At 45.1% G+C, this 19,389-nt stretch overlaps 2 protein-coding genes across 2 annotated transcripts in view; both read right to left on the bottom strand.

Annotated features, from left to right (window-relative positions):
- PTEN (phosphatase and tensin homolog) overlaps window positions 1-11,937 on the bottom strand; it is a 76,941-nt gene extending 65,004 nt beyond the window's left edge. Inside the window, exon 1 of the mRNA XM_072628950.1 lies at window positions 11,755-11,937. Within this exon, the coding sequence (XP_072485051.1) occupies window positions 11,755-11,833 (79 nt within the window). The 5' untranslated portion in view covers window positions 11,834-11,937. The remainder of the gene's footprint in view (window positions 1-11,754) is intronic.
- LOC140517124 (uncharacterized) lies at window positions 11,902-12,643 on the bottom strand (the record flags this gene model as incomplete). The annotated part of the gene is made up of 2 exons (XM_072628054.1): window positions 11,902-11,964; window positions 12,038-12,643. Coding segments are annotated over 2 exons (669 nt in total), but the record flags the coding sequence as incomplete, so codon positions are not given.
- Between the last annotated feature and the right edge of the window lie 6,746 nt (window positions 12,644-19,389).

Below are 19,389 nucleotides of genomic sequence, written 5' to 3'. Positions count from 1 at the left end.
TTAGTTACTCAGAATAACAGCACTGAATGAAAACAGTCACTATCAAACAAAGTTGTCATACACTTAAAGTGTATGAAGTTGTCATATACTTAAACGAAATGACATCCAATCTCGGTTTTGTAGTATCTGCAATATACCCAGATTTTCCCATTATTAAGCAGCATTAAATACAATACAAAATGTTTGTTCCCTTTAACTTAAAGGGGTGCCTTGGCTTTTTTTTTTTAAATAGGGACAGGAGGAGATGAATAGGAAGTAATCTGCAAAATCAGGTGAACTATTATCATAACAAGCAACCTGCTCCTAGAATATTTTCTAGTCGTAACCTTTTGTCCTTAAGAAAAAAAAGAAACTAACAAAATATGAGTAGCTCCTTTTTGGCACCTCCAACACTGATCAAACGGAGTAGTATTCCATTACTCTAAAAATTTCTAGTTATTTTAAACAGCACACTCTAAATCAATGAGCTCACAACTGAATGTTTATGGCCCTACAATACTAAAAAGACAAATATGTGAATCACTTATGACTTCTGATAGTCAACTTGATTGTCTCATACTTTCAAAAGCAATCTAAGAGAGGGCTTTTAAAGGAAAGCAAAAAATAAATTAAAAGAAAATTTAAAACCCACTTCCAAACTGAAAGTATTTATATTATTGGTATTCACTGATAGAAAAAAAACACAACAAAGTAACAGTATTCGGCGCACATATGTACTCCCAGGCTTCAGATGATAACTGTGGTCCTCAGGTTGGAAAGCAAAAGGGAAAAACAAATTAGATATATTTAGAAACATAGAGATTTTACATTTTATATTTTTTATATTTTAAGGTCATGTCATTCAATGTTTTAATTTTCACCATTACAAATATTCTGAACAATAAGACAAAAACAACGTTAGCCAAAAAAAAAAAATCAACTTTGATTCACCAGCTCAATGATTTCATACAGGGAAGTTAGGAAGTTAAGGATAATCTAAACCACCAACGACAAGAGTATAAAATAGAACTTTTTCTCTTAAAACAAATTAAACTGACATTTCCAGGAAGATAGTGGGATATGAACCTATCTACTCAATATTCCCCTCCAATAGCAAAAGAAACACCAACATGAAACAAAACTACCTTCAAAAATCCTCTGAAGAACATTTTTTAAAATCTCTTGGAAAAAACGAGCAAAGCAAGAAGAGTTCCAACATTGGGGGGGAAGGAAGAGGGAAGGAAAACTATTGATTAAAAGAAGGAAATGCAAAAAAGACCTGTACTGAAACACCAATAGTAACATCAGAAACAAAGCCAGAATTCTCAAGACACATCTAATGTACAATGAACCAATTCTTATCATGAGAAGAAATAAAAAAGAAACCAAATGCAACAAGGAAATCTCACAACGAAACAATGATGGGACTCAACAATTTACAAATATTCAGAGAAAAGACAACAAAGGAAAGAATTATTTTACAAGAGTTCAGAATTGGTGGAAGAAACAGTCAAAACAGGATGGCCAAAAAGCTCAACTTTAAAAAGCTTCAAACGCAACTGAGACAGAAGTGACACGTGTAAAGTTTTCTCTCCTTGATCTGTTCTTTAGGACAATCTGCCGCTGTATTTCATAAAATCATACCCAAAATATTTCAGTTTAATAAGCTGAACTCACAGGACACCAAAAGAGACATCCTTGAAATTCAGCTCCTCCAAAAACATCAAGACCATGGCACCATCATCAAACAAACCCAAGGTCTCTATGGGTAATGACAAGATTATTTCCTTCTGAATCATGCAGTCAATTATACTTGCAAATATTTACAGCCTCTCCTAAAAGAAGTTCAAGGCCACATCTTTAAGCATGGCTCCAGCAACACAATATTAAGAGGCATCTTTGAAAACCCCATTCAAGGGAGGTCTGCTCTTTCTTCACACAGGTCAATACTGGACCACATACCTGCAGTACCTAACATCTCCATCTCCCTGCCATCTGTTACCAAGGCCTGTCAGACTGACCTCTGAAATGTCTCTTCCTTTCATTCACTTCCCTTCTTCTCTAGCCCTGTTGCCACCCTTCATCATCATCCTTCTGGAACGCTTCAAGAGCCTCCTAACATCTCCATCTCCTGGCCGCTCTCTAAGATCTTTCTCTTTCATACATCAAATGAATCTTCTCTACACTCAGACTTGGTCCTCTTACTCCTCTGCTCAAATCCCTTTGATAGCAATTTGCCTACCAAATAAAGTATCCTTTAACCTGCCCTTTAAGGTACTCTCCAACGGAGATGCACCCGATCTCTCCAGGCTTATCTCACACTGGCCTTTTATAGATTCTCCACTCCAGTCAGACTGAACCATCACCATATATTCCCTGCCCTTTCCCACTTTCTATTTCCTATACCCAGAAAGCCTTCCAAGTACCCTGCCTTAGTTGTTACTCATCTTTTAAAACCCAGATCAAATATAAATCCATCTATGAAAACTTTTTTCTGACCTCCTCTTCCCCCTCCAAGGCAGACCTGTAGAACACACCACCCAGGGGAGCATGTAGTGCAGGCCATCCCAAGGTTATTAGGCCTCTTATCACTTCTTCTTAAAGGGCCACCAAGCCCTACTAGCTCTGTCTGAGAACAGCCTTGGAGTCTGGGGATGACCTGTGCCTTAAGTAGTTCCATCCTCTACATGCTGGCCTGCTCCAAGAAAATAAATGAAAACATTTTTGAGTAGGGAATAAGTATTTAAAAGCACCTACTCCAAGCCAGGCACCATGCATAAACAGTCTACAAATTATCTCATTTGATCTTCCTAAGAGCCCTGCAAAGTACGTGCTGTTATTATCCCCATTTTACAGTTCAGGAAACTGGGGCAAACAGGTTATGAGACTTGGTCCAGGGTCACACCACTAGTCAGTGTCTGAGTCCACATTTGCACTCAGACCTTCCTAACGCTGGCAGGCTTGAGTTCTGTGCTTGCGTGTACTTTATCTCTACGTCCTTATGTGCTGTGTTATAACCACCTCCTAAACTAAAAGCTTGCTGAGAGCAGGGACAATGTCTTTCCTAAAAATTCTATTTCCCTTGGCCCCACCCAGGGCAAGTACGTGCTGAAGGAGCAGTTAAATGAATATTTGCTAAACTCAACTGAGCCAAGGTTTGCTTTTTGGGAAAGTAGCCAAATTATGGCATTTGACTATGGCCTAAAAGCAAAAAATGATTAAGAGAAATGAATATCTAAAGAACTCTGAGGTTCTACTTCATGCCTAGGAAAATTGGCAAAGTAACAAAAGGTGAGAATAGTCAGTTCTAGAAGGACCGTGGGTAAATGAGAAAGCTAATACATTGTTAGTAGACTTGTAAAAATTGGTTTCACCATTCTGAAAAACAATTGTGAAGAAAAAATGACTAAAATGTCTATACCCATTGACCCAGGGATTGTACTGCTAAGCACATACCCAAGGAGGTCAATGACAAAAAGAAAAGACCCATATACACGACACTTTCTGTAGAAGCAAAAAACTGGAAACAAAGTAAATGTCCATCAATTGGGGAATGGCTAAACAAACTATAATACATGAATGTAATGCGATATTACTGGTTAAAAAACAATGAACATGAATGCAGAAAAACATGCCAAGATTCTTATGAACAGAAGCAATGGGATACGATAAGTAGAACCAGACAAACAACATATACAATAACTACACCTTTGTAAGTGGAAAGGGCCAAAATAACACAATGCTACCAAGATGCACTGGCTACACCTGGTCCCAAAGACCATCTGGGGAGAGGACATCTACTCCCCACCATCGCCCACTGGCTAGGAAGCACACTCGGAACATCAGACTTGTTTCAATCTATTGCTTAGTTTGGTTGAAAAGCCCCCACCACTACCACTAAAACACCACCCTGTCCCCCAATTTTCAGTCTTTGTTTTATAAGGACTGGTTTTCTGGGGGTGGGGGAAGGATCATTTAAGAAAATGTGGATGATTCAAAAAGATCTATTTTTTTTTTAATTTTAAGAAAAGTACAAATATGCTTTTCATTACTTGCTAATATAAATCCCACTTTACTTAATTTTAACTTCTTCAGACTGCACCTGGTTTAAAGAAGATTGGTTACTTGTATAACAAAACTGCTTAACATCTACCTGGCATACCTATTCAGCATATACTTTATTCAACTATCATGTCCTCCTTAAATGACAGATATTACATGGGGAATTCGTCAAGAATCACTACTACCAAAGAAAGTTACAGTCATTCTTAACCTGAAAAAATCCGGCACATAAAAATCAGTACTATCCTTTGTGATTCTTTCATCACTTCTCATCAACTTTTACTTTTAGTTACAGAGAACTAAGAGAATATCCATGGCACTCTATTTGTATCTTTAAAGACAAACTAGGGGGCAGGAACACTATTTTTCATACTTAAAATTTTCATATAATAGCAAGTCAACTTAACCCCAAAGGCAAGAGAGTAAATAAAGTTCAGATGTCACAGTGCAAAGCTCAGAACTTTGACAAGAAATTTGACTAATTTCTATGACACAGAGAAAAAGTAAAATGTGGCCTATTAATCATCGAATCTCATAGGTCCTTATAAGGATCAGAAAAAATTCTATAAATTCTATGCCTAAAAGAAACAAATCAACAGAAGACAAGCTTCACTAGGATAGGTAAAGAAGAAAACCAATGTACTCACTTAAAAATTCACTCTTACATCAAAAAGTACTGAAATAAGGACTTACTCCTTAAAAACAAGCTTCCAGAGACATTCACTAGAAAACATTAGAATTTACTCCCCAATTCCCTCTATCCATTGGATAGATCTTTTAAAAAAAATAAGACTGGAAGGAAAACTGTGGACCAATGATCAATCTTGTGGTCTTCCTTTCCATTTCTAAGTTCCAGGATTCTATTAGCAAGCAGGACAAAATACAAAATGCAGATTCAAATTCTAGGATGAGGTTTCATATCAAATGTTAGACTCTCATGCTATATTAATGTAGCCCTAAATGGAACAGGTCAAAATTCTCCAACAATCATCATGATTTTACATGAACAAAAAAATCTCTATTTAACTCCTACAAAAAGTTTAGATTTTTGGCATCTAATATTTACTATTTCAATATAAAAATAATTTTTATTTTATGAGAACTACATGAGTTTTAATCAAAATAACCAAAGACTTTCTTGAAATAAAAAGTTTATAGTCTTCCAGTTTACTTTCCATATTAACATATTCTGTGCTTCCACTGGACCTCTCAACTTAAATCTTAAGATAACAGTTAATTGTTATATTCACCCACAGTAATTAGTGAAGTTTATTGAAGTTACTAAATGCAATCTGGAAGAATTTTTAAAATGTAAAGGGCAGGACACCAAATAAGTTATTAGATCTACCTACAAATAGCATGGCACAGTAACACAAGCAGTATCTACACCACAGTGTAAATTACTTGTGCAAATCATTCATTAAAAAAAGGGTATACAGATTCTCTGTCTCTCTCATATCAATACTATGAACGGCTTTCTTTGGAACCGTAGACTTTCCATCTCATTTGTTATGGATCAATAAAAAAAATAACAATCTAAGAACATTTCATTAAATAAGACGTACAAAAGAATATTGATTAACGTGAAAATTCTGGCTTCATTCTTTAAAAAAATACACAAAGCTCACTTGGAATGAAATTTAAAATCTTAAAATTTTCTAAATGAAAGAAATTCATTTTCAATGACTGTCCTTAAAAATAATCTGAAACAGCTGAGGTTTAATGTTGGGGGTGTAAGCTCAGTTCCATGTGGACAGTCTCGGGCGGGTAAAGGTGAGGACTTCTAAACCTTAGAGTTCTCATGAGGCCCCCCAGGGAACAGCAGGGAATTGAGGTGTGAGACTGAGCTATCTCGTGCATTTCCGCCTCTTCCCGTGAGAAAAGTGCTGGGAGAGAGCATCCCCACCCTCGAGATTGGCCCAGATCTGAGCACACCTATTGTTATCTAACAGGCACGGTATTCAGGTGCAAACTATGCGGCCAGAGAGCTTAAGTAGGGTCAGGAAAGCCTGAAGGCACTCTTAGCGCTGAGGGACCCTTACAGGACAGAAGGCCCCTCTCGGCCCTCTCCTCTCTCTCCCCACTTCCACTTCTGCTTTCATTCTCTTACTGTAAGATCTTTGCCTCCTTGGGAGATTTCTCTCTCTCCTAAGGAAGAGTTCCCCCTGCACATGTAACCAAGACCCTGAATAAAGCCTAACTCTTGTTCGACTCTGGAAAGTCTCTTCTCTCATACGTTTATCCGGTTTGGCCAGCCGAAGACCTGCGATAGGTAAGGTAAGACTCGGGTAGCCCTCAGGCCTCTAGGCCTGGCAGTTTAAGATACTAATTCATGTTTTACTCAACTTAAAAGTTGTATATTTGTTATGAAAAATCCAGATTATTGACCAACTTCCAAACATGAGAATTTATCTAAATATTAAAATTTCTCAGCAGTTAAGAACCAGTTAACATTGTATGACACATGATTAACTCTTAACAATTAGATGAATTCAGAAGCAGGCCTGACAAAAAGCATCTTCTCCCTCCTCTGTGAAAGTACCAATCCAGAGACATATTCCTTCCTCAGCTGTCACTGGAGTCTTTCCCATCCCAGACACAGGTAAAGAATGCCCTTTCCTAGATGCTAAAGTCCCTGTTTTTGACCACATAGCATTTCAGTCTCATTGAATGAAAAGTTTGCTCCATCTCTAACTGTGGCATTTTAAGATCATTCAGTCAGCCTTCATAGGGAAGTAAACCCAGCAGCTCTCACTGGTCAATATACAGGCTAACAACATTTGTTAAATTTGCCCTCACATTTAAATTTAGACAATATATATGATGCTCTTCAAAAAAAAATAACATAAATTGCTTCAAAATAACCAAACTGTTGCTCTCTAACCTGTAAGTAATAAACAGTGTAGAAATTGGGGAAATGGTGAATGGTCAAGCCCAATATATTTCTTTATCATTTTCACTATTTTTTATTAACTGAAAAGTACTTTGTAAAAACTGAGCAACTACCATATTTAGATACGTTGTATCTACAAAGAAAATCCCCAAAAATACAAACTTTTCGATGATATCTAGGAAAGAAAGCATGTGGGAGCCATGTACTCTTGATAAAAGTCAATGACCAAAGCCATCAAAAGTTTTTCACAAACTTGGACCATTACATCAAATTCCAACGTAACACCACAATAACTCATTTTTTCATATCAAACGTTTTCAGGTCAAAGTTACCACCTACAAAGCCACTTGTAAAGCAGAACTGAACACCAAGCAGCAAAAGCGTTAGCAATTCCGAAGATGCAGCATTAACATTTTTATCACACTCTCCAAGAATGAATCTTGCCTATTCCCTCTGGCTTTGTGACAAGACTAGACCACAGGATTCTTTACTATAGATTTCACTGGAGCCGAGGATGCGATTTTGCACAACCTGTCCATACAAACTATTTTTATCCAGTCATATAGTATTTTAAATATTACCTGTTTTTTATCAAAATGTTCTCTAGGTCCTAAATAATCACAAGAGTCATTATGATAGAACATTATGCACAAAAAAATTCACATGAAATAAAAATGAACTAAATAAATTTTTACCTATTTTTGTTTTCCATAAAAATTAGGACAAACTATTTTGCACTTTTGCTTGTACCAAGGCAAGTTTAAAAAGAAAAAATATAAGATGGAATATTAGTGCCTTCCAAAAACAGGCGTTTTCTCACAGAAATGCTACACACAGCTGTGAAGGACCTTCAAAATTCCCAGCACCCACGTCTTCCTCATGCTCAACACCTTCTCACATGAATTTACTTTCTAGGAAAAAAGTTCTCATCAAATACACATTAACCAAAAGTAAAGGATATAAAAAAATAAGCACATCTTTAAAAAGAAAAAAAAAACACAAGAAATTAAAAGCCTTCTGAGGTTACTTTAAAATCAAGAGCAAATCATTTAACTGGCTTGTGCCTTTCATGAAAAAAATACTCATATTATACTACATAAAATGTCAACTCAAAACACTTATACTACCAGATTTCCCAATATTTACAACAAAGTTATTGCAAAATATAGCAAAATCTGAAGTTCAAAAAGTTTTACTGTTGTCTAACCACTAAAACTGTCGTCACTTCTCAATATATTATGATTTTTAATCACTAATCTTCATATAGTATAAGTACTTCAAAACTGTGTAAATCCTATCATGAATGTCAAACAAAAAAATTAGAAAAATTGCAGCAAAACTCAACCTTTATGAAATGTAACAATCTAAATTTCAGCTTATCTACTTCTTAAATTCTTTATTCTTGGATAAAGCTGCTGGGGCAAAATTTGCTAAGTAATTACAAAAGGTTTAGCCAAGTCATTAGAGGAAGATGTGAACAATAAGACTGAAAACTATATAGGGTTAGATAGTCATCCAAAGACCACTGGAAAATATTAATTTGACAGTAACTTCAGAGCCATTACTGTGGTCTAAGTATATGAATTCTTGTTCAGAGGTGGTTTTTATAAGATGCAAATAAAGTCTTAAAATGTCATACTATTCTAAAGGGGCCTTTATTCTCCCACATTAAACTCTATACTCTAGTTTACACCTTTGGATAACCTACAAGTCTGTTCAAGGTGAATTTAATTTCAAAAAATGTATATAACCACAAAAAAAATTCTTGAAATGCATACTATAGAGCAGTTGCCCTGCAGTGATGAGAAATCTTTTCATTAAGTAAAAATTTCATTAAGAAATCTTTTCATTAAGTAAAAATACTTTTACTTAAAAAGGCTAATCAATGCAACATTCAGTCATGATTCCAGAGATGCTATTATAAAGCATGGTAGCCACCTCCTGACAAAGACATGATGGACTCAAGATGCAGAATGTACAAGCAATTTTGGATAAGGCCAATATGGAATGTCTTGTTTGATTACGCATACTTTGTTACAAGGGTTTTGTTTTCCTTTTTTCTCCCCCATGGAGGGAGAGTTGGAAGACAAAGAACATAAATGCTTTTCAACTGAAAATACAGTTTTACTTTATTTTTTTCAGGAAATAAGATTTTTCTACTTTTCACAGATTCAACTTGAGGACACTTTTTTTTTTTTTAAAGACACTACAGTTGACCAGAGAGTGATAATGTCTTCCTTACTTCTTACTAGAATGTTTTCCCACAATAACCAGAAATGGAGCTGGTCAAGTGCAGACTTTTGTCTGCTAAGGAGATAAGCTCCTGCAGGGCAGAATCTGCTTCACTTGCATCTTTAAAACCCCATACCACATACAGGGTGGCCCTCATAAATGCTTGTTGATTGACTGACAGTTAAATCAAGCACATTTTTTGATGCATCAAAAATTGTTAGGAAGAGAAGCTTTCAATGATCTTTTGCTCTAGTGATTGTTTTTAAGTTGCATAAATTTTATGCACACATGCCAAAAGTAGCTGACCATAGGAAAATTATATCCCATCCCCCTAAGAATAGCATTTTGCTGCTCAGATAAGAACCTGGTAAAAGACTTGCAAAATGACTATAATGACATAATTTAGATACTCATTCAGAGAGTCATAATTAATTAAATCAAGTTTAAATTTTGCAGACTTCATAATTTGAAAGTGGACATCATTTCAGCCATTTTTAACATGACCCAAAAAGCCCACTAAAAGCACTTAATTAGGAAAAGGTTTTCTTCCTAGTTCTCAGACAACCACTATTATAATTTGACCCCAAAAATGAACTGCTGGTAAAAACAAATCATAAAACAAAATCTGCAATGAGTGACGTCCTCGGCAGTGCTGTCCAGTTTAAATGTATCTATTACATTCAATCGATGCAGTCTCTTCAATTTCCAAAGTTACTCTAAAAATACCATGTTAAGAATTTAACAGGAATATGTTTTGTTTTCAGCTATGTTTAGTAAATTCCTCTAACAAAACGTGTCTACTTTTAAGAAAACACATGTATGCTTACATTCAGTTGGCATAAAAATTAACATAAAATTTTAATAAAACAGTAGAAGGTGGCAAAAGTATAAATGTAATAAATATGAAAGGGAACCAAATTCTTTCGACATTAAATTCTGTTATCATATTCTCCTCCAAACATTTCAGGTAAAAAGAGTAGTTTAAATGTCACTCTGTCCATTGAATCACTGACTATTATTACTGAAGTGTTTTTGAGGACAGATATGTATGCTTAAATGTACAAGGCCCTATAGTCAAGACTTAGAACTTTCCTATGGAAAGGTACCAGCAAGAGGCAGTCACTTCCACAGAAGGCACTGTCAAAACAAAGTAATGATTTTTGATTTTTTTAAAATCCATCTCATGTTCCATATCTGTTCAACTCTATCCGTATGGTTTACTATTGCATTTACACCACCCTATGTCCAAAACGCTCCAGTCACCTGAACACCAAAAACCTAATTACTTTAAATTACATTTCTCCGTACATGCATACCAACAGGCAATGAATTGTTTGGGTAAAAAAGTGTACCTTTCATGAGTTTGCAAATTAGGAAAATGAATTTAATTCTCAGGTTAGATTAAAACCCAAACTACAGGGATGACAGTAAAGGGCTTTGAAGGCCTCCCTCTTTTGAATGCAAGGGTCTAACCTTAATCCCTCCAGAGCAAAGTCTCGGCCAAAATTCTAGGTTTCTCTTTGTCAATAACTGCCTCGGTAAACTTAAACATTTAAAAGCCTTAACAATTAATCTACAATGTAACTCACTCGATTCAAAATAGGTACAGTGACATCTTACCAGCTCTTCCAGGACATGTTAACTAGTAAAAATACAGACCACATTTTTCCATCTCACTAAAAGTGTAAATCAAAATTATCAAGACCACTAAGACGCCAGGAGGACCCGAAAAATAAATATCGCCGATTATCAACCTGGCCTCACAATAAAACTTAAAACTTCCAACCAACATTAAATTTAACCTTTGCAATAACCACTCGAGACACAAAATGCCCACAGATCGCCTTGACATTATCACTAGGGATCAAAACTACTCAATGTCCATTCCACAGCATATAAACACAGCACATAAAACGCTGCTGAACAGTTCATTTCATGTCTTACCGACATATCGGCCTACCAGGAGCAAAAAAAAAAAACCAAAAAAAAACCCCACCACATTTAACAAAGACCTCAGATAAGCATAGGCCTTAGAGGGTCGATTATAGCGCTAAACGTCTAAATCTTAACAAAACTACCAAATTCGGCTCCAAATGGTCATTAACTTGGTTCTTGGGGCGTGGGGGGGGCATCTCCCCTTCACCTCCTGGGACCGCGGCTGAGCACCTGGGACCCTGCAAAGAGCCCCTCGACTCACAGTTTAGGGCATCTATCGAGGCGACCCAGGGCCCAGAAAGAATCCCTGCAAGATTCTGATGCAATCCCGTCCAGGCGAGCCTTAGTCCCGACCTCCTCTCCAGACCCTCGGTCTAGGTAGGGCCTACCCCAGGCCGGCGGGCTCCCTGCTGCTCTGTTCCCAGTTCCCAGGTGCGACCCCAGGGGGGCCCGGATCGGAGCTCGCTAATATGCTCCCCTCCGCACCAACCGAGGGACAATAGCCCCGGAGGGGGCTGGGGGAGGCCCCTGGCCTTGACCCTGGGTCTGAGCCCCAGAAGCTGGTCCCTGGGGGACGGGGGGGGGGCCGGAGGGGGAGCAGGATTGGGATGCTCTGGGAGGGGGAGGGGAGGGGGCTCCGACGCGGAGGATACAGGTCAAGTCCAAGTCGAATCCATCCTCTTGGTATCTCCTTTTGTTTCTGCTCACGATCTCCTTGATGATGGCTGTCATGTCTGGGGGCCGCGGGGGGAGGGAGGGAGCGGGCGGACGGAGGCGGCGGCACGGGCGGCGGGGCCTGCTCAGCAGCCGGGCGCCCGGCCTGGGCCTCTGCCCGCGGCGCGAGCCGGCGCCTGGGCCTGGGCCTGGGCCCGCGGGAGCTGGTGCTGCGGGTGCGGCAGGCGCGGCGGCGGGCCCGGCGGCGGCCCCGGAGGCTGCCCCGGCTGGCCCGGCGGCGGACGCGGGCGCGGCGGGTGCGGCTCCTCGGGGCCCCGCGGGGGCCCGCGGCGCGGCCGGGGCCGGGCCCGCAGCCGCGGCAGGCCCGGGCGGGCAATCAGGCGGCGCGGCCCACGCTGCAGGAGGCTGCCCCAGGGACGGGGGGCCCGGCGGCCGCGGCCCCGGCGGCGGACTAGAACGACGGCGACAAGGAGAACGAGGCCGAGGCGCGGCTCCGGCGCGGCGGCCCGAGGCCCGGGGGGGGGCGCCGCCGGGGCCGCCGCCGCCGTGGTGGAGGAGGGGGGGGCCGGGGCTGCCGCCGCTCGGGGCCCCGCGGCGGGAGCGCCGGCCTAGGCCGGGGCCGGGGCCGGGGGCGCGGAGCGGGGCTCGGGGCCGCGGCCGCCGCCGTCTCGCATCGCCGCCGGGGCCGCCTCGCCTCGCCGCGCCCCGCCTCGCCTCGCCGCGCCGCGCCGCGCCTCGCTTCGCCTCGCCTCGCCCCGCCTCGTTCCGCCTCGTCCCGCCTCGTCCCGCCTCGCGTCGCCTCGCCGGGCCTGGCCAGGCCTCGCAGGGCGGCTTGCAGCGGCGGGCGCGGAGCTCACTCAGCTGCCATCATGGCCGCGGCGGCCGCAGCTTCCGACGGGAGATACCAGGCAGCTCGCGCCCGGGAGGGAGCCACGGCCGGCTCCGCACGCCTGCGCCTGCGCCTTGCGCCGCCCTGCGCCGGGACCAGGCCGCCCCCCCCTCTCCCCGCCTCCCCGACCGAGGCGGAGGCCCGCCCCCCCAGACCCGCCCCCTTACCGATGCGCCTGCGCCCGGCTCCGCTCCACGACACGACACGCCCCCGCGTCTCCGACTCAGCCCCGCCCCACCCTCCGTCCCGGCCCCCGAGCGCCTGCGCTCTGTTCAGTCCCTCCCCTAGCCCCGCCCCCGCCCGGGTACCGCCCCCCCAAGGTCGGCCCCGCAGGCCAAGGCCCCGCCCTCAAGCGTCTGTGCCCCGCTCCGCCCCGAGATGCAGGCGCCCCGCCCCCGCTTCGGGGCCCCGCCCCCCGCAGCTAGCCAGACCGGGCCGAGCCTGTGGTCGCGAACCAAGAAGCAGCGCGGCGCAGAGCCCCGCCCTTCCCCTTCCTCGCTCCTCCTACACGGCACGGACACATCGACGGCACGTCGTATCCTGCCGCTGCGCACAAAGAGTCCCGCCACATCACCGCCTGCCACGGGAAAAGGAGGGGGAGAGAGAGCGAAACCGAGAGACGGAGACTCGTGGGGAGGGCGGAGAACTCATACCGGGGAGAGCTGGGACCAGGAGAATCTGGGGGGAGGGGTCTTCGTGTGGAGGAAGGGAGACGTAATGGGGGACGAGAGGAAGAAGTGATGGGGGCGGAGGAGGAGACTGAGGGGAAGGAGACTCGATGGAAGTGATGGGAGAAAGTGTGGGGGTGGGGAGGGAAGGGAGCTCGGCGGGGGCGGGGTTGGGGGAGGGGGGAGGAGAAGTGAAAGGTGCCGGGGGGAGGGGGCCTGGGTGAGCACGGGCCGTCAGGTGTCAGGCGCGCCGGGCTGACCGAGATGCCGCGCATGCCCAGTGCCGAGGCCGGCTCCGGGGCGGGCTCGGCTGCTCCCAGGTGGGGGCGGGGGGCCCCCAGCCCAGCACGGGCGGGACCAACCTCCGGGAGGGCGAACGTCCGCTGGCGCCTCTGCTTTATCCGAGGTGCTTTGCTCCGTTCCTAGCCATCACGTGGGGGGAGGCTGCTGCCATCCCCCTCCAACGGGCAGACCCCCGCCCGGAATGCTAGAAGGGGGAGGGGTGCGGCTGAGGCCGCCTTTCCCCCTCTCCCAGCTTCACTTTCTATGTTTTTTCTTCCTCTGCCCCTCCCCCACCGCCTAGGGATGGGAGGGAGATGTGCCAGCCCCAAACCCCCGCCCCCTTTCCCGAGCCGGGAGAGGACCTGCCCGGAATTCCCACTCCTCAGCGTGTCAGCCTCCCGTGGTGTCTCCGTCTGTTGTGTCTCCCCCTGCTCCCCCGGGCGCCCCCCGATAAAGGAGCTGTCCCCAAGAAAGGATCCCCACTATAATAATAAAATCCCCCCATTCTCCCCAAGGATGCCCCCACTTGGAGAAAGGTCTGTGGCAGGAGGTTGGGACATGGCCCCTGCCTCCCTTTCCACCACGCTCGGTCCCCAGGATCGTGGCTAGTCCCCGCCTCCCAGGCGGCTAGGAAGACCCGGTTCGGATTTTGCTGGGGATCACCGCCAGCTCTCGGGGCCGGTGGGCTACAGTGCGCATGGTTTGCGGGAGGGCGTGCCTCTCCAGTGGGCTGACTCGGGACCTAAGAGGGGGCGGGGGGAGGTGGAAGAATACGCCGATCTAGCCGAACTACTTTCGGGGCAGTATCACGTGGGGGGGCGGATGTCCAGGCTCCCCCTCCCCCTGCTTGGGGGCGGTGTTCTGGGCCGCTTACTTCTTCGGACCTGAACATTGGCTGAACTCCTCGGGGGTGGGGGCGGCGACCCAGGAAAGGGGCGGTGCGTTAACCTGGGAGGAAGAGACCCTTTTGTCTCAGGCCACAGCCTTGCACACTGAAGGGGTCTAATAAATGATTCGCGCTGGCTCCTTCCCTCCAAGTTGAGGACTAGCAGGCCCGATTTGGGGAGCCGAGCCAGTCCTTTGTGCCGATGAGGAAACTGAGGCTCTAGCCTAGGCCCCAGATCCCGCTGCCTGTCCTCCGGCTGGGCTGCCTTCCGGCTGTCACTGCCCCGGACCGCAGCCACCGCTGTCCAGCTTCGAGCTTCCCAAGGGGCCCGGGAAAGGCGGACCCGGGCCGGGCCGGATCGGGCCCGGGACCTTGGGGGCTGGGGGCGGGGCGGGAAAGAGGTTGTGTCTGTGAAATTTGTCCTGGCTGGTCCTCCCGAGGCCAGGACGGCTCTGGCTGCCCGGACTCTAGGGGGTTTGCTCTCATTCTCTGGGCTTGCAGTCCCCGCTGCAGGTGGCACGCCCCACCCATGTCCATATCCCGGGCTTCAGGGTCCCACTCTCCTCTTTCCCCGGAGCGTGGGCCCAGCTTAGTATCTACATAGTAATGATGCCACCGAGCCCGTGCCTAGCTAACTCTTCGGCCCACTGGGACTCGATAACGTGTTCTCCCTGCTCCTTCCTCGGAGGCAGGCAAGGAAAGTCCCAGTGTATTTGGGGTAGAGCGTGCAGCCTGGGCCGGGGAGGAGGGGACCCCAGGCCTCCCTGGCACCAGAGGCCGTCAGCAGAGGAGTCCGGAGAGTCCCCAGCAGCACAGCTGCCGGAAAAATGGCCTAAGACTGCCAGCCGAGGCACATGAGGCCTTGGTGAAGATGTCCTAGTTAAGGCTACGTGGCCGATCAAAATAACAATTAGGAACCAGTCACCGGATAGCTACAGGCACCCCCGGGGTCTAGGCAAAGCACTACCTTCCAGGACACGGCTACTCTCCTAGAAGTGGAAGCCCTCTGTAGGGAAAAACTGAGGCACCCACCCTGGGAGCCAGACCCAAGTCAGATCTGGAAAGCACATGGCAAACCTGAACAAAATATTGATAAACAGAAACATTAAACTTTTCTTTGCGCCAGCAACCACAATAACGATTGTTCTGGTCAGGTACGTCTGACTCTCTATGACTCCATTTAAGGTTTTCTTGGCAAAGATGCTAGAATGGTTTGCTGTTTTCTTCTCCAGCTCATCTTGCAGAGGAGGAAGCAGAGGCAAACAGGGCAAAGTGACTTGCCCAGGGTCACACAGCTAGTAAGTGTCGGAGGGCAAATTTAAACTCAGGTCTTCCTGCCTCCAGGGCCTGTGCTCTGTCCACTTCATCACCTAGGTGCCCCAATAATAATAGCTAACATTTTGTAGAACTTCATATGTGCCTAGCCCTGTGCAAAGCCCTGGGGTAAGAAAAACTGCCCTCGAGGAGCTTATATTCTACAAAGAGAAGGCAACACATCCTGGGGAGTTGTGGTCTGAGAAGTGTACTTTGGTCCAGGAAATTCATCACCAAGATGACAAGTGGAATCACACTAGTTAAGGCACCATCAAAACATTCATCATTATTCCTTGTTCTGTTGCTAGAGTCCACCCCTCCCCCAACTGTCAGCAAATAAAGCAAATTATTCAATCCAGCTTAGAAATCATAAAGTAACTCTAAGAGCACACATTTACAAAGTGTTTTCTTCTGAATGACCCTGAAGGATCATCCTAGTTTGTAAAATGAGCAGGACCTGTCTAACTCTTAACCATTATTATCCCCATTTTACAGATGAGGGGACAAAAATGAAAAGAATTAAGCAACTTGGCCTAAGGTCACACAGTCAAGTGACAGTCAAGCAGAATTTGAACCCATGACTTCTGAATCCATATACAGGGTCCTTTCCAGCATATTGCCCTAGAATGGTCTTCCAAGAAAAGAGAGGGGGTCTCCCAAGATTAGTAAAGTGTCAGGTAGCACTGCATAGCCTTAAAGGGGGGTGGTGGGGGGGGTGGGGGGAGAGAGAGAGAGAGAGAGAGAAGAAGCAGAAGTAGGAGTGACTAGTGGCCAGGCTGATTTTGAAGTCATCTGACTCTCCTGAATGATTTCAGAGAGCAACTAGTGAAACCAGGGACCTTTCCATTCCCACCATGGCTTTTCTGGGCCCTGACCTTGTTCCCTGGTTCAGTGTCACTGCCCCTGCCCAACAGAGGTGTATGTGTCATCCACTAAGACTTTTAAAAATTAGAATCAAAATCTACCTTCAAAAAATTTAAAATGTTTTACTAGATACTCAATAATGAACATCAACGCAACCAACTAAACTTGCTTAGAGATATTTACCTTGAAATTAATTTCAATGCCCAAAGTATCCTGAGGGTCTTCAGTCACTCTTCCTCTGAGACCTCCATCCAATTGTTTCTGTTTCTGCCTGGTTCCTAATTAAGGCAGCCTCAATCCTTCTAAATGTGTTTGAGATTTCTAAGTCGGGTTAGAATTTGTCAGGCTTCACTGGCTAATACCATCTTATTGCACGAATGGACCAAGAGGTATAAAACCATTCTACTCTTTATTTATGTACTACGTACTTCTCTGCTTGTGTTGTGTCCACTGCCCCTGCATCACCTGGCCAGAACACAGGCTTTCTGAGGACAAGATCTGTTTCATCTGGACCTTTCTCTGCCTGGAACACAGTAGGCACTCAGTACAGTACTCATGTAATTGAAATGAATTCTATCCTTTTTTTGAGTGGGGAGGGGGACAGGTTACACTTTATTCAGAGTGTCATGGGCACCCAGATGTGCCTTTCTGGAAGGATTATACACTTTACTAGCCCATTTTCTGTCTAATGTGTAGAAGCTTGGTGAGCCTTCTATGTGACTGAGTGATTGGTGCTCTGCAAAAACAAAAACCTTCTGCCTGAGAGTCTATAAAGAAACACAGGAGAGGTTGAGTGTTCACCCAAAAGGCTAGAGGATAAGTTGTCTTGCTCTCTTCTCTGGTCGATTGGCTTTGAGATAAGGAAAGGAGCCTGACACACTGAGTACTCAGCACAGAGTGAGTGCTGAATAAACTACTGGGGGATGGGAGTATCAGAAAGCTGTACCCCAATCCCCTCACCACATACACACACACACACACACACACACACACACACACACGTGTACCTTAGTCCTTGTTCTTCTCTAGGCTTAGGTAAAATGAGTGTTCAGGGGAATGGTGAAACTGGGAGAGCCATTAAAGCTAACTGAGGTCCCATGCACACAGAGGCCTAGAGCCGGTGGTCACAGTGACTGAGCCCAGGGAGGAGCCAGTGGAACAGCTGAGTAGCCTGCTTGCCCCAAGTCAGCCATGGATGGACCTGGCAGCCAAGACACAGGATTCTAGAAGCATCCATCAGAACTAAACTAAGGATCCACAATGCCTCACTTGGACTTGAACCAAGGTGAAGGAAGAAGAGGCCTCCTGGACCCAGGAGCTTCAGGGTACCTCAACCCCCAGACTGCCCTATCCATTCACCTCCATGTGATGGAATTTTAGATTTGAGACCACTCTTGTCAGGGACCCTGGGTGTACATGGGTAAGGGGAAAGAGTGGCTCCACTTTGTGAAGATGTTTTCTACGGTTCTCGCTGCTCCTCAGTGAATTCACTTTTGTAAAAGTTACTTAGCTGGTTAACGGCTCTTAGGGAGAGCGACACTGGATGAGCAACAGAACCCTACAGAGGAAAGGACTCAGTTACTCCCTGGGAACCTGGCCCCTCATTGAGAGCTGGAGAGATAACAGGGGAAAGCAGGAGGCAAGGGAGGGTTTTCCTATATTCTGTCTCAGTTGCCAGAGGCTTGAGCTTCTCAACTCTCTGAACTCAAAGTATCCTCAGGAATCCCTGTAATTCAATTTTGTTAAATCCACTGACCTTTACTAAGCACTATATGCCAAGCACTGTGCTAGAAGTAGCTAGAAAGATAATAATGGAACAGCTCAGACCCTTAAGAAACTTATACTCTATGGAATTCTTCTCACTGAAAGCAGCTATATATGTTGCAAAACCAGTATCCTATAAAGTAGGGGGGAAAGAGCTGATAGATGTTGAATGCAGGTGATAAATATCCCTTAATTATAGCCGAACACTTTCTATTTTCTGCAGCCAAGTGACCTTTTGAGTGAACACCCCTTTCTCCTCTCCCACACACTGACCTTTCAGGGAGAGACCTGAATCAGTGGTTTTCATTTGCAGCAACTCTCTCAATTTTTATTCCTTTCATGAATAATTCTCTAAGTAATCCAGAATGTTAAAATGGAGTGAAAAATGTCTGAACTGAAATAGAAACAAGTATACTAAGGAGCCCCGAGTTCTTCCCTTATCTCATGTATCTACACAACTGTCAGGTTGCTATTGCTAAAATCTACTCCCCTGCTCAGATATCTTCAGTAACTCCCTGTTGACTACAGAATATAATAGAGAATCCTCAACCTGGATTTAGAACCTATTCCAATTTGGATTCCATTTAATTTTCCACATCTGTTTTACATCGCACCTTTTCACAAATTCTCCATTCCATTCAAACTGGTCTGCTAACTGTTCCTCCCACATGACCTTTCATCTCCCACCCCCATGCTTTTGTATAGTTAGGTCCATCATGCCCAGAATGTTCTCCTTCCTCATCTTCATCTTGTAGAATCCAGACCTTGCTTCAAAACACCACCCAAATGTCACTTCCTACATAGGGTCGTCCCTGATCTCCCTTCCTGATTTCTCCAGTTCCTCCCCCGGAAATGACCTTGTTGTACTTTGTAGGTGCCTTGCATTTACAAATCTCTGTATACCTGTCATAGCCTCCCAGGTAGAATTGTTTCATTCTTTGTTTCT

This window comes from Notamacropus eugenii, chromosome 1, assembly GCF_028372415.1.
Source record: "Notamacropus eugenii isolate mMacEug1 chromosome 1, mMacEug1.pri_v2, whole genome shotgun sequence".
NCBI lineage: Eukaryota > Metazoa > Chordata > Mammalia > Diprotodontia > Macropodidae > Notamacropus > Notamacropus eugenii.
The sequence above is the reverse complement of the archived record's forward strand: the minus strand, read 5'-3'. Positions and strand labels throughout refer to the sequence as shown.